The 15,927-nt window shown below is 35.7% G+C and overlaps 1 protein-coding gene across 6 annotated transcripts in view; it reads right to left on the bottom strand.

The window, feature by feature from the left end:
• Positions 1-15,927, bottom strand: part of ABI3BP (ABI family member 3 binding protein) — a 128,105-nt gene that overhangs the window by 48,174 nt on the left and 64,004 nt on the right. For 3 of the 6 annotated variants that reach the window (XM_053934606.1, XM_053934609.1, XM_053934608.1), the window contains exons 13-17: positions 12,071-12,145; positions 11,157-11,234; positions 10,539-10,613; positions 9,413-9,478; positions 1,544-1,618 (exon numbers count right to left, since the gene is read on the bottom strand). The exons of 1 other annotated variant lie outside the window; for it this stretch is intronic. In XM_053934606.1, coding sequence (XP_053790581.1) covers positions 1,544-1,618; positions 9,413-9,478; positions 10,539-10,613; positions 11,157-11,234; positions 12,071-12,145 — 369 coding nt within the window. The remainder of the gene's footprint in view (positions 1-1,543; positions 1,619-9,412; positions 9,479-10,538; positions 10,614-11,156; positions 11,235-12,070; positions 12,146-15,927) is intronic. 2 more of the 6 variants (XM_053934607.1, XM_053934610.1) reach the window with 2 other exon arrangements.

Here is a 15,927-nt window from a genome sequence, read left to right as displayed (position 1 = left end):
GTGTTGAAAGTTGAAAAGTTACAATTAGCACTACTTTCTGAATCATGTATTTTGTATACTGCCTCATATAGAAACAGTTGTATTAAAAGAAATATCTGAGAGAGCGGCGTAACCTTCAACATAGTGTGTGCTTAGTTCTCCCACAGACTCCAATGAAATATCCAAACATTATCATTCTGTTATTCAGAAAATGGATATTTAGGGACACAAATCTCTGCCCTTGGTGATGTGTTTCAAATGCACTCTATGTACACAACTGGAATCAGACAGCACTCGCTTGTGTACTGAACACTGTCATTAAAGAGCATTATATAGTGTATTGCATTGCACAGTCATATAATTCAGCTCTAAACTGGAATGGATCTAGAGTCCATTGGTTTAGAGTCATAAGGATGTGAAATTGATGTGTCGATTCTGTGTCAATTCTTCTGCATGGATTGCAATAAAAAAAAGATATATCTTTGCATATATTAAGACAATTACAAGATAAATGGATGATGCTGTAGAAAACATTCTGTATATTACAGATTCTTGAAGAAACAGTAAGTTGTTGGGCCTTTTGTTTTTGTTTATTAGTTTGTTTTAAACACAGATCAATACAAGCTCATAAAATTTGGGTGACAAAACCATAAACCATTTCTGAGAAGGCCAGACTACAATAACAATGAAAAATGGCCACAAAGGTAAAAAACTGGGCATATGAGAAGTGGCATCTTAAGGTGTAACTTGGAAACAATGTTTTATAATCAGATGCCATGGTTAAAAATTTATGAGAAGACAAGAATTTTGACTGTTTGCTACATGAAGAAATCACATCTAATAGATAACATCAGATTTCAAAAATATTGGTCTGTGTCTACAATTTAAAGGTCTGCAATACAGTGTTTATCCTTAAATTTTTCACATTTACCAAAGGATAATGGATGTTGATATTTGAGACTCTTGCAATTTTCTGTTGCTATTACCAACTGGAAAGCATGGGACAGAAAGTAATTTTTTCTGCCTACTACTTAATTTAACTGCTCTCACATTTAATGAAATAAAAATCTAGTATTTTGGAATACAATATAAAGGATCGTCAATGTCAAGAAATGTTTATAGGCAAATACTAAGTATGCATGTATAACTGGGCAATTTACTCCCTCATGCAGAAAATAATAATGACATGAAATTCATTGATTGTGGCTTAGAAGGGAAACAGATTTATTTTAACAATGCAAAGCAACATTGGAAAGAATTATACCCCCCAAGTAGCCTCACTACACACTTTAATTTAATTTGTATTTGGTTTAGTTAGCAAGATTAATCTGAGTGTAATAACACTATTCTCATTCTGTTGCCTTGAAGTAGCAGAGGTTTGTTCTTTTGCTCAGTGAAAAATATCTAGCAAATGTCACTAGTCATGAAAACTGCAATTAAATTGCTGAACAGCACAGAACAGAACTCCATTCTGTTTTAACTGGCTCAGGTAACTAAACAGCTGCTCATAAATAGATTTCAATCCAAAATAAACCATACTAGAAACAATCACAAAGTAGTTTACCATCTTTGGCTTGTGGGATGTGAGGTTTGGGTGAAGTTTTAGGCTTAGAAGGAACACGTTGAGTCACCTTTGGAGCTGGAAGAGAAAATGCGAGCAATAAGTTGGTTAAATTGCACAGCAATTGGCATCTGATACCAGCTGAACACACAAGCACAGAAACCTCACACCTGCAACTGAGAAGTAGGCAAATCAGGTAATACTCTCCATGTGTTTACAACAATCTAAGCAAAAAAGTGGAATTTTAGTCATTTTTGAAGCTCAGTTTTTGTTTGTGTTTTTAAAATAAAAACTGGAACAAGTGCAAATAAGCATAGTTATGAGAAAGGTGATTCAGAGCTGCCAGCATAATTTCTTTTTTCATAAAGGACACATTCCAGCTATGAAGAGAGCAATACACCCAATTGTTTTGAATGCCAAGCAAGATAATTACCTAGAATAAAAATGAGGTTAAATGAAACAATAAAAATGAGGTTAAATGAAACAATCCTGAGGCATAAGGTGACTAACTTCAGTGATGCTTTCTGTGATGTAAATAAAGCAAACAGAACAGCTTGCCAAGAAAATATTATTACCTATGGGTGACCTTGGTGGTTCAATTCTAAGTGTAATAGGATCCAAAACTGCAACAGAAACAGTGTGACAAAGTGAGTAAGGAACACACTACAAAATTTTAAAATTACTCCAGTGGTAAGTAGAAAAGCAGGCACTAACACAACACCACAGTAATATGGATCTTCACGCTGACTTTTAAATCATGGGCAATTAAAATTCTTAATAATAAATACATAATAATAAGAAATAAGTAATTGGACAAACTTGATGGCAATAGAATCAAAAATATGTGGATATAAATCAGTAAATGCAAGAACAAGCAAGAGAAGAGATTGCAGAGTTTAACTCAGAGACAGCAAGGGACTCTTGATATACAGAATGTCAGGAGTCCCCACACTGAACTCTGTTACTTGAAAGTAGTGTGCTGACCATGACAAAATACTTGAATTTTTCCTCCAAAGTGAGCAATTAAGCAGAGGACTAAAAGGCTGCTATTGGTAGAGCTGTATTTATTAGTCAACTGAAAAAAATTAGTTTGATAAAGCCTGTTCACCTTTGCTCATATCCACTTACAATTTGGATCACAAAACCAATATACCATGCCCTTTTCCTGTCCACAAAAGAGACAAAAAATTGTACCAAATGAGACAAAAAATTATGAGACAGCAGAATCTATAAAAAATTCTTGGCAATAAAGAAAGCCTATTAAAAGAATTTTAATGCACTAATTCTTTCCTCTCAAGGCAGTAACAAGTAAAGTAGCATATAACACACAGATATAGACACCTAAAGATAGAACCTGTTCTATAACCTACATTCACTTATCTACCAAACTCTCTTATGCAACTACCCATTTTAAAAATGGGTTTCACAGTAAATAACACTATAAAACTTTGATTGCAATTGAGGGGGCTAATACTAAAGTATTTATTGCATGTCTATTAACATACACAGTACAATAATCTGTAGTATTAATATTACTGCAGATGAAGAAAAAAACCCAAAACAACAAGTATTAACTTCTACTGACAGTGGCCAGATACTCCACAGAAATGTCAGACCAGTCACTAATTTTTCAAATGTTCTCACTAGATATGCCTGGTTTGCAAAGACTTTGCCATTATTCAAACTCATCTGTTATCTTTGGAATTCAAATCCAAAATATTTTCCTAGAAAACACTAATTTATATTTTCAGGTTGTGTTTGAAAAATCAGTCATTTCTTTCAAAGAGAAAAACAGCTTCCAATAATAGAAAGATATTTATATAATTTGTTAGGTCTGCAAACTGTCTTCTGGAGCAATATGGTTTCCTTTTGTACAAGTACTATCCAAAAAAATTGGATGTCTCTTCTTCCCACCTAGAGGAAAAAAAAAAACGTTATTCTCTTCTTTACTTTCTGCACTAATAGCAAGTCTCAAAGTAGATAACTTCAAAAGAAGTGCCTAATCAGACTTAGCTTAAAGTGTTTTGATCTTAGCAGATCATTTGGGCTTCAAATGTGAGGAATGTGTATTTTGGATACTGGGAAAAGTTTGTTTTGTGAAAACCTGCATTTAAGCTGAAAGTAAATGGTCCCATAGTAAATCACATTCAGGTTCAGAAATGAAGAAATGAAGTCTAGGAAATGAGCTTCTGTCCATGTCAATGAACAATCACAAAAAAAAAAAGAATTCTACCATGTGTTTAATGCATGAAATGTTGTTGGATATGAACAAAACAAGCAATGATTATCCATTTGATGGATAATCAAAGAGCTGGATGTTCTTGTGCAGCAAAATTGACTTCTCATAGTTTAGTCAAAAGCCAAAGCAAAGACTTAACAAGCAACACTAAGAAAAGGTTGTTCTGCGACATTGATCTTGACAAATCAATGTCATTAGAGGAGTTTTGAGAGTATTTAATGGTGTAGAACTTGTTGCAGTTGAAAACTATGAGTTTAAGTGAGTTGCTGCTAATTGACCAAACCAAACTGGTTCTATTTTATCAAATAATTTGAGTAAGGCTTCAAGCTGTCCTTGTCCTGTGAAGTATCTTATATGTAGCCAGCTTCATCCAGGTTTTAAAGACCAAAGCTAGCCTGATAATAACATCTTGAAGCCCTTCTCAGAATACAGCCTGCACAGTAAATGCAAACAGTGATCCAAATTTTCCTTTGCATTAGATACAGCATTTCGGGGCTCACTGCAAGAGACTCTTGTTCTTAGCCTGCATAAAAAATGTATATATTAAACACATCACTTAATATATATTCCCATACTAAAAAAGGCCATATATTACTTTATATAAACTGTGCTCCTCATTAAAAACAAAATTACTTTTTTTTTTTTAATTGAACACAGGTTTGGATGCATTAATTGAATAAACACAGTATTTTCCATTACGTGTGAGAAATTGTCAAGCAATATGCCACAAAACTCCTTCTGCAGGAATTGTTTAGCAGTATGTACTTTTAAATGTCATTTTAGATGATGTTATTTCTATATTCCATAAAATCTTTATTATTGCAATAATTTTTATTCTTTCTTCTTCTAATGTAAGTGAAACTTTCAAGTAAATACCTTTGAAGTGATATCCTGTCTTTTAGAAGACATCTCTATGTTAGAAACATGGAGAAATAATAAAGCATCAAGATCATGCTTCCATTTGCTGGGTTTGGACCACACATGAATAAGCAAGAAGCCTCCAGGAAATGCTGTTTTCAACTGCACATATTATGAGACCAATGAAAAGAAGAATGACTAAGGATGACTCATAATCATTACCCTCTGCAGTCTTTGGACGTTCATATGTGTAGGGACTCCTAGAAGTGACTGACCCTGGAATGGTTGCTGTTGGAATAAACAGAATTTTCTTAAGAGAAATACAGGTGTATCTGTATCTGATTTCTAACTGCTGGTACAGCTCAACTGCTCTTGCTCCCCAGCTAAAATCCACCTCTTCAAAACTCTTCAAATGGAAACACTAAGAGAATGATAAATTTACTGGAATTACCCTATGAGCCTTTTCCTGCTTTTGGAAAATACAAAGTGCATTTATGCTACAGGAACACACTGGGAGAAAAGCTCTCTAAAGCTTCACCTTCCTGTTTTACTGGATTTTTTAAATCTGTTTATGGCTGTAGATCACTGAAAAGAAACAATTCCAGAGAACTCAATTTTCTTTGGTAAATCTTTCAATTAATTTTCCTGGGTTTCTCCCATAGTGATACAAAGGATAGATATGAAAAGCTTCAGGTGTAAATAAATGTAAAGTCACAGAAAACAAGGCTGAAGATCCCAGCAGATTATCTAGTGCCACAGCACATTAGATCATCAAGTTAACAAGCTCCCCATCTCTATCTAGAGTACTTAACTGGGTTTGAAAGGAACAAAACCCAAACAGTCTGAAAAATATAAAGAACTTTGAAGTCAAAATTGGTAGAATTGTTTGATATTAGTGTGACTTTACAAACAGAATCCATTTTCATTCCTAAACACATCTACAATCATTGAGTAATCTTTGTGCTTACCCTTTCAATTTTGCTTTGTTTACTCTGTTTTGACTCTTAGACTCTGTCCCTCCCAAGAGATTTTAATTAGGAAGGAAACAGTGATGGATAAATATTGCACGATGTACCGCAAACTATATTTTTGGACACACCAACAATTTGTCATGTTGTAATTCACAAGCACTTTAAGACTCACAAGAAAACTTTCTTAAAGGAAGTTACCTTAAAATTTTTAAATACAATGAAATCTGAGACCTAACATTTCCAAAATTCTGTCAGTTTAGATAGAAAATCACATTCTTAATTTAAAAGTCTCTATTTCCCCACATGAAGGTTTATGGTGGTTTACCTGGGTGGACGATGTTTAAATTTAAAAGACTGAATTATTTCAGATTTCCAAATTTTCCCTCTTTACTGACATTTTTATAGCTTAGACAGCTTTTATATTTGATAACATTGCCACTATTTTAAGAAGGCAAAATACTCTAAAATGTCTTCAGGATAAATAATTTTTTTCATTTAAGGAAATGTCCAGAGAAGTTGTGGAGCCTCAATCCCTGGAGATATTTTAAAACTTTTCTGTAAACATTCTATCATAGAAAATTCATCATTATAATTTCCTTTTCTGAAAAATGGACAATGTTTAGAGAGAGGTATTCATGTTAACAGTAGTAAAAGTGAGGACTACGGCTGGGCATGATCATATTGGTAACAAAACCTTATTTTTTTTCATGTAGGCATCAGATTCAGTTCTCCAAATGCAAGAAAGAGAATGAAACAGTGAACTTTCACTAGAATGTATAGTTGGCTTGCTGGAGAGTCTGAAAATGATTTAAATATTTGGTTTTTTTTATATGAAGTCTTTTTTCTCCACTGCTAAAAAAGGCAAATACTTTACCAGAAACAGCACAAAAATCATATTAATAATGAGAGCCAAATTTAATTGCTTCATCCAAAGGCAGTTATTTGGCAGTAATGGCAGTAAGTCATTGATTAAATATGAATTTGGCATATATTGCTCATTATTTTGAACATATATTTGGCATATTTTTGTTCACTCTGGTGACAACCACTATCACGACACTATCAAGTTTCTAATTTAAGCTGAACTTCCAGGTGATACTGGAACACAGAGATGCTCCTGCTCTTTGACCATTTTGCCACCTAACCAAGAGCCAGCTTATCCCCACGCACTGCATATTTTATGCTCAAATAACATTTTCTCAACAAGAATATCATCTGTCACCTCAGAACACATGCCAGCTTCACTACCTACTTACAAGAGAATCATGACAAGCTTCACCAAGATTAAAAAAATGTGTCTTAGGATTCTTACTTGATTGATTTGTGAGACCACTACTGGGAACGAAAAAGCCAGAGGCATGTGTACAAATATGGAACAATGCCACTTTCCTTGTAGTCATACAGAAACTTGCTATTGAGCCACTCGGTGTGGAAACAACAGGATAAAATCTTGATCTTGGCAGTCCCAGGGTTTAAAACAAATCTATGCAACAGTTTCCAAATGAGTTGCTTTTTTTTTTCTCAGCCATTTCAAAAAACAACATGCAGGACTCAGATTTATATTCAGACATAGACATCTACAGCAGAGACAAAAGTAATGATTACTACAGTACTGGATTTCCTACACTAAAAATTATGCAGAAGCTGTAATCAGCATAAAAAACTAATTATGCACAGTATTCTGAAACAATTCCAAGTCATAAGTGCCATTCCTTTAACAAGCTTTAATTTGGCCTGAAGAGAGTTAATTTCTTTTTATGAGCAAAAAATAATTTTCAGGGGATATGGAAAGAATTTAATAAAATCATCTGATCTCTTCTAGCATTGAGTAATATATTCTTACAATAAACAATTATGCAATTTCAAGCTTTCTTATTTAAGTATAAACCATGTAACACCAGAAATATTTTTACAACTCTATTTATTCTTCAGGTCCAGAAAATGCCAGGTGTGTTTTACTATCTGCCATATATCATAGATGAAATTTAACCATGATGTGAATGTGTTATTTCATTTGGGATCATAAAATATGTCTTTACTGAATTGCAGAACAAAATTCCATTCTTTCACAGTTTCAGGTAAGTCTACATATGCTCTAATGACCACTGAATCAATACAATCCTATGGTTCTATGCAAGATGCTATAACCATCAGCAAAACAGTAGAATTTGTGTTTTCTGGACCCTATGCTGAACTAAGCTGGAAAACTTGTTATTCCAAAATGAAAAGCAGGAAAACAATTTGCTTTGATGTCTGGCTATGTGAGTTGGTGACTTGGGATATAGAAGTTAAAAGTTTTTTTGCTTTGCTTCTATTTTTGGGGGGGATCCAATACAAAAATATTATTCCTCAAAGAGGAATTCCTCACCTTTCTGATGATTAAGTGCTGAACTTCACATTCACACAGAAGAAATTCAAACTAAAATGCACTACTTAAGTGATACGCTATAACAAATGTTTGCTATGGAAATTAGTTACCAGGTTTAGTTCGTGGCTTTTGGGGTCTGGCAGATGGTCTAGGTTTAGATGCAGAAGCAGTGAGTTTTGCTGCTTTAGGAGCTGAAAGAAATATACTGGATTATAAGTTTATGTTTTCCACTGTATCACAAAAAAATCAAATGAGGCAATGAATAGCTACTGGGAACAAAAGTAAATGGTAGAATCAGATATGCCAAGAAGGCTTATCAGAAATCTTCTTAAGAATTGACTACTCCAGCAAAATCCCTGTTTGTCTTTCATTGTAAAAGTGAGTAATTGCATTTAAATATGCAATTGAAGCTTGCAATCACATCCAAATATTCCTTTCATTAAGTTAGCGAATTCATTTTCGCAAGATACCTAAGAGATAAAACAATAATGCTTTTTATAATTTTGAATTCCAGGTCAATTTTAAGCCATAAGAAGACATATATAGACAAAATATACAGAAATGTCCTCATTTTTGGGCACAGCAAAGAAATTACTGGCAAACAGCTGAAAGAACATGGCATCAATTTTTAAAAATTTGAACTGCTTCATAGCTGCAGTCATTGAATTCTGCTAATGGAATAGAAGCAGCTAATATAATTGAATAATATAAGTAGAATAGCAGTATCATGTAAATGGTAAAAATTAAGAACAATGAGTCCTAGAAACCGTTTTTCCACTTCACACGCACGGGTTGAAATTGTAATTAGTTAAGCTGCCTGTTAGTCTGACTTCAGATAAAGTGCAACCTCAGTTTCAGGCAGAGGTAAGTAACTTTGTGCATTTTTAAAAAGCAGTGCTATGAGACTGCTTTCCAATAAAATGTTTCATAGCAATTGACGCAGTGTAAAAGTGTTTGATGTCTACAAAAAGAGCAGAGAGGAGTGAGCCATGAAATGACTGAGAGGTGTTTTTCAAGCCAAAATGACATTCAGAAGAATTCATAAAGCAGTGGAATTAACATGTTAACCTAGTACCATAGGAATCCTTCATTGAGAGTCCTGGGATTAACATCCACAATACTACCTTTACACTTGGCAGTTCAATTGTATTTCCAATGAGTTTTCTGAATAAAGAGTGTTGGTGTAGAAAACCTCTCAGCAAAATGGAAGGCAAAAATTTTTACTGTACCATGGAACTAGCAAAACTGCATGAAGAAAGTGGTTTATTTTTCTTCTAAGTTTAGAAAAACATTTCTGAATGCTTATCTCCTAATTTTCTTCTTCTTTCAGAGAAATGGATTAAATACAGCGAAAGCTATGAGACAAAGTAACAGAGCACAAACTGTGGCTTGGACTGCAAAGAAGAGTGACTAACAGCTACAGACACATGTATTACCTAGGGTTGCTTTTGGTTGTTCAACAGTCTCAGAAGTTTTAGGCTCCAAAAGTGGTGGTTTAGGGGCTAGAAGAGAAAAATTCAAGTGTAATCAAACCAATCAGTAGATGTATCAACACGAAGCCAAAAGTGTTATCATTCCAATATTTCAGGGGAGTTGTTTTTTAAACAGTCTAGATAAGCCTTACTCTTGCGTGTAACACCCTACATACTTTTTAATTGCACACTGAATGATTGTCTGAGAGTCTGCTTCTAAGGCTCCTTCCCTATATTTATGTTTTCAAGACATTTTTAATCTTGTATTTGAGTCAATCAGCAAATGAATTTCTCTTCTGTTATGGGAGAATAGAGAGAAAGGAGTGATAAGGAAGAAAAGAATGTAGGCTGTAATGAACACCAGAGAATCTATATGGAAGGAAATTTCTAAAGTCCAAAGTTTTGCTGAAAATCCTAAATCAGTACCTGAAGTTAATTTTAAGAGAAGCATAAGACAATAAAAGCAGCTCCTGTTTTTTACTGATCTGTCTGTTTATGAGACATGACAACAGAAACATTTTGGGTTTCAAATAATCCCCAGCATAATATTTTTTCGTCCAGTACCTAAATCGTTAAAGGAGGCAAACTAATTTCTCTTAACCCCAAATCCAAAGAAAATTAGTAGAGGTCTGTGGTTTTTTTATCAAAAGACAGAAAATACACAACACAATGATTATGTTCCTACAGTATTAGTAAAGATGTCATATTTGCTATAGTACGTCTGTGTGAAAATGGGAGATGGGGAGTGGCAAAGGAGATTATAAAAATAATAATCATATTTATTGCTTATAGGAATGATATTAAAACACCCTTGTGCCACCCAGAGTATTTTTTTCCATTCCAGTCCATTAAAAAGGTTACAACACTAGAAAACTGGTTTATATTTTTATCACAGGACCCAAATGCATAAAACTGAGGAGCTTAACTCTCATTAAGTTAATGAGACTTCATGACCTATTTGAGAATGATGAGTTAGTCAGGATGCTCACATATTACATAGCTCCTGTCCTTTTTAGGAAGTTTTGCTTACGCATTTTTAGAGAACATATCTCTCTGCATACCATCTTATGAAAATGATGTGCACAATTACCAGGTTTCACATGTTGTACTTCTGGGGTAGCAGATGGTTTCGGTTTAGAAGGAATAAGTGGTATTTCTTTTGGAGCTGAAAGAAAGAGCTCAGTTTGCAATGAAAAATTGTTTAACATGCATTTCCCACAACAAACAGCAGAAGTCACATGTTTATACTGAAGACAACTTAGTATGGAATGTCAAAGCCAGCTGATGAAATCAGATTTTGAAGTGTAGAATGGAGCTGATACTGAAATGCTATACGTTGATCAGAAATAAGATTCTGTGAGTCCAAAACAATTAAAATTTCCATTTTGAAAGCTGTACATATCAGAGACAATCAGCACATGTGTGTGCATTGGGAGTAAAAGAGATAGAACACTAATAAAAGGATGATGTGTTTTATCATGCAAGAGACAAGTTTTACTTCTCTGAGACAGTAAATCCACCCAGAAGCTTGTTCTCATACACAGGTATGTCAAGAACATTCGATATAAGAATGATGGAAGAACAAGACTCTCTAACCAGGAAAAAGAATGATTATGCATGTGAAATGATATGTGGAAGGAATGCATTCATATGGGATGGAGTGCTCAAAACAAACACAGAGTTTTTCACTGGGTGAAAACAACATTACCTAATGTTACCCTTGGCCATTGAAAAGGATGGGAAGTTTTAGGAGTGAAAGATTCCAGAATGGATTCACTTGCTGCTGCTGGAAGAAATTATGACAGTCATAAGAGAGCAAAGAGCTAATGGAAGAAACTCTTCCTTCATGAGCAAAAATAATTTTTTTAACAAGAACAACAAATATTTCACTAATGTTTGGACATTTATCAGTTTAGTATGCATTAGGGAGAAATTCAGAACTGCACAGAACTTCAGTGACTATAAATCAGCACATCTGTGATGTGCAAAAATTCTGGATGTTTATTTCCTCCTGCCTTCATTGCAACTGGTCTGGATCTCAACCACTGCCAAATAAGATTTTAAGTAGAGCTTCTGAACATTTTGAGTTTTGGTCCAATACTTAAGGTAGGTGGTACTGGGTACAATGCAGATATTTAATGAAGAGGACATGTTGAACAATCAATTAGTCACACATTAAAACATATAAAATTTGGAATAGAAACCCGACAACAGATCCAGCTGTGGTTTCAGTCCAAAACCACTGAATGTCTGTAACTATTAATCAATTTCACGCTGTTAAGGATGCACTAATGTTAACATTTTTAATGATGTTACAACAATAAAATGCAACCTACAGTTCACATCACAGTTTTCATCAGAACTACTCTACAAATACTGTTTTCTCAATTTTCTATGTGGCACATTTTTTAACATACTGAATCATGTGACTGTGAGTTACCATATGCATTATAGCTGTGAGAAAACATCAAGTTCAACCATTAGCAGCAACATAAATTTGAAATCAGCTCTTAGGGGCTAATCCAATTGTCCACTGAAAATAACAGCAGTGAATTAATTTCACTTGAGTTTTAGAGCATGGCTTGAGCTGCTGAATTAAGAACTAGGTAGAGATTATTGTACCTGGTCCAGCTTCTGCTATTTCAGGCTTACTAGGTGCCACAGGACTTGAAAGAACAGGCTGAGTACCACCGAAAACTATAAAAAAAAACACGTCACATTGTCTGTGATTATTAATTCAACACACAACTTTTTTTGATCACAGAAAAACAACCAAAGAATATGATATGTTACAGCACACCTAATTTGCACTTCACCATAAGCACACCTTACCTCAGGAATGGAGCAGTATTGGATTAGAGTGTGAGCTGAAGGTAGTGCTTAAAGTGAGAACTAAAACTAAATTGTCAGCCAACCAAAGCTAACATTGCTTTGGATCACATGGTCCACAGAGCTTAAAGTGACCCAGAAAATACAAAGATAAAAACTTCTGATACCACAATTATAAAGTACACAATCCCCCCGCCACCAAAAACTATAAAAACTAAAAAGCACTGCAAGTTTATTTCCATGAAGAAAAGCACCTGCCTTAGTTCTCTTCAGTGCTTTGTTTTGTGTCAATAATTTTTAGTGAATTTTAATGTCATATGATCTGTCATACACACATGAAAAACAAGGGTAAAGTTAAAAAAATTGCTAAACAGAAAAAAAAATAGTAAGAAAGGAACTTCCTATGCTGGTAAGACAATATTACAACAACAAGTTATTTTAGTATTCTTATTAAGATTTAGTCAGTAGTAGTATTAAACCTAGTTTAGTAGTATTAAACCAGGTTTACTTCATGGAAGTATATCTCAAAATAGCCCTAGAAGCTTTCTGAGAAATGAATGTGAGATCATAAACACTACCAGGTGAGTTTCTCAGCAGAAAACACAAGTTCTCATGTGAAAAAGGATGCTTTCAATGATCACGACTCTCACAGAAACAACATGGAAGATAATGAAAACATCTAGGATTTATAAAATTTAAGAAAAGGCTGTCCAAACACCAAAAGGGGTTTAACTGAAAAGCTAATGAATTACTATTACCCGCAGTTGTTGTTAGCACATGAGGTGCTCTGAAAAGTGGAGGCATAGGTTTTTCCAGGTCAGCTGAACTTGTAACTGTGGAAAAATGTAATTATCCCTGAGACAGATGCATATTGATGCAGACATAGCAAGAAAAAGAAATTGCTTTACACTGCTTTGCAAGATGCCAACACCACTACAAAAGTGTCATAAATTTCCAAATTAAAAAGAAAGTAACAAGACTTCAAAGTTTTGAAGATGTCACATGCACCTAACAGACACACCCTGACAGGAACTGCAGTTCCCATAAAAGCAGATTTATCAACTGGAGCCAATTCATCTGTACCCATGTAACATGAAAAAACCTGTGCTTTTGACTTCATCTGCACCCATAGAAAGAGACTCATGTACTTTAAATGCATGCAAATATTAATTTGTACAACCAGGTATTTCTATTGCCAAAGCTTTGCATTTTTCAATATAGCAAAAGCCAGTATTTTGACTAACAGGTTTTAACATAGTACACCTCATTCAATTTGTCATTTGTGGTATTTTATCTAATTGACATAATATAAATTAACACAACTTCTGTGATATATCAAAGAGACAGACTCAGGCAGAAAATTTAACGCAAAACTGTTGACATATGACCCAGCAATAAAAGTTTCAAGGTGCAATAGCAACATAACCTGAGAAAAAATTCTTATGAATAGAGAAAACTGCAAAATAATGTGTATGATACACCTAACAGAAAATCCCCCATGGTGACATGCCCCAGTCAGGAACATGTCTTTATAATTGATAATGAACACATCTAGCTATTGGTCCTATTAGTCTTAATCTATTCAACAGCTTAAAACCACAGAAAAAATATTAATTCCTGTGGTTTCATATGTATTTGAGCCTATACCACAAAATATCACCATGTAATTATAGAGCCTATCAGACACTGCAAACAAAATTCTGTTTCAAACACCAAGCAGTCAGAGCAAACAGCCTGTAACTGAAACATCCTTGATGCAAAATCAAACACGAAGCAATGGAAGTACCATAAATACAATTACCAGTCTCTGTTTTTGATATTTCTGCAGATGCAGAAGTTTGGGACAGGAAACTAATATGATTAGAGTCCAGTGAAGCTGGAAAAAGAAAACCAAAACAAATATTTTTTGGTATCATCTGAACATATAGACTGTACAGGTTTCAAGACATTACTAAGAAACTAGGGATTCGGGAAAGGAAAACATCTCAAATGAACATGCCATGGATTTCCTAATGTAAATGTATGACAATGCACTGATGATGAAAATGATGAAGGAGCTACTGGAAGAAATATGAAGAAGAGATGACATCACAAGAGAAGTAGAATTGCCATAGCCAAAGCCAGAATTAAATGTGGTTTTGCATGTATGGCCCCTTTCACCTCTATGCTGAACCTTTGCCGAAATCTAGGCCCAAGAGAAGTAGCAGGTTGGCTAAAAGCACAATAATATCTCTTGGGACAATTCCCATCTCTCATCACTACCAGAGCTACAAGAAATATCATTACTACCACAGGCAGCTGGTGTCTCAAACTGTGAAGAAACACCTATGATTCACCAAATGCTGAAACGAGGTTTTGATCTTAAAACCCTAACATGGCCTCAAAAGCAGCAGCAAAGCAGAGCATTCCCAATTCCAGGTGATGGCGATGGAAAGGCGTGCCCTCTTGTGCCATCCCAGCTGGGTTTGCCTCTTTGGAGCGCTGTCGTGTTTCAATGCATCAGAGAAAGCAAGACCCACCCACCACACACAAAGAAGCAGGGGAATGGAGCTGAGGGCCAGGTGCAACAACGTGGTCTCTCTGCAGAATGTCACATGCTTCCTGCAGAAAATGCTCATCGGCCATGGAAAAAGCATGGGATCAAACAAGAGAACTGCAGAACCGGTGTGGCGAGTGCTTCGGCAAGCCAAGCTGCACCAACAAGACTCCATCCTCTCTATGGAAGATGACAAGGATGCCAGGTGGTTTGGGGTGGGAGGTGTGATGGCAAGTGAAAGAGATGGCAGACAATGGGAAAAGAAGGCTGTTGCTAGTTACCCATCCCAGTTTGTTGAGTTGCTGGGGAGGAAGGAGTGCTGGACTTCGGCCTTGGTCTTCGACCAGCTAAGATCAAACACAGAAATTGCCTTCAGGTCCTCTCATAGGCTGCTGTCACACAGGTCACATCAAGACACAGCTATAAACAAGGGGACGTGGCCCTGCTTGGGCCAGGCTACCATGTCACAGCTTCACTGCCCATGGTGGTGGCACAGTGCTGCCTTTCAACTGGCATTGGCAGCCAAGGCATGAGAGCAAACCTAGAAATGCTTCCCCAGGAAATTTACAGGTAGAATGATTTTTAGTAAGGAGCCATAAGGTTCCAGCCACACCGCTGACCCACTCTTTGGGACACCAGCACATCTGAACAGGCTCATCACTGCAGAGAAGAGCATGGCCAAAGAAAGCAGTGAAGGAGGGAACTGCTGGCTATTTACCCATCCTTGTGGTTTCCTGTGAGGCAGACAAGGTCCATTCCAGGTCTGATCTCTCGGTTGCTGTGGTCAGACACAGAAATGATCTTGAGATATCCACTCGGCCTTGCCACAGCAGTACAAGCAGCACCAGCAGTACAACACCCTAAATGTCTGTATTTAGGGCTACATGTGCCCTTTCCTGGCAGCACCCTGTGACTCAAACCCGCAGTCAAGTGCCTTGCCATGGTTGCAGCTGCCACAATACTGAGCCTCAGTAGCTAAATGGCTCTACATCCGCAGAAAAATGCCAAAATATCCAGTTCACCAAATCGCTCCTTACATTTCCTTGACAGATTCTAACAGTTCTTGCAGAGGTAACATAGCAAGTAATAATCACACCTATGTATTTAGAATTTA

This window comes from Vidua chalybeata, chromosome 2 (genome assembly GCF_026979565.1).
Source record: "Vidua chalybeata isolate OUT-0048 chromosome 2, bVidCha1 merged haplotype, whole genome shotgun sequence".
Classification (NCBI taxonomy): Eukaryota; Metazoa; Chordata; class Aves; order Passeriformes; family Viduidae; genus Vidua; species Vidua chalybeata.
The sequence above is the reverse complement of the archived record's forward strand: the minus strand, read 5'-3'. Positions and strand labels throughout refer to the sequence as shown.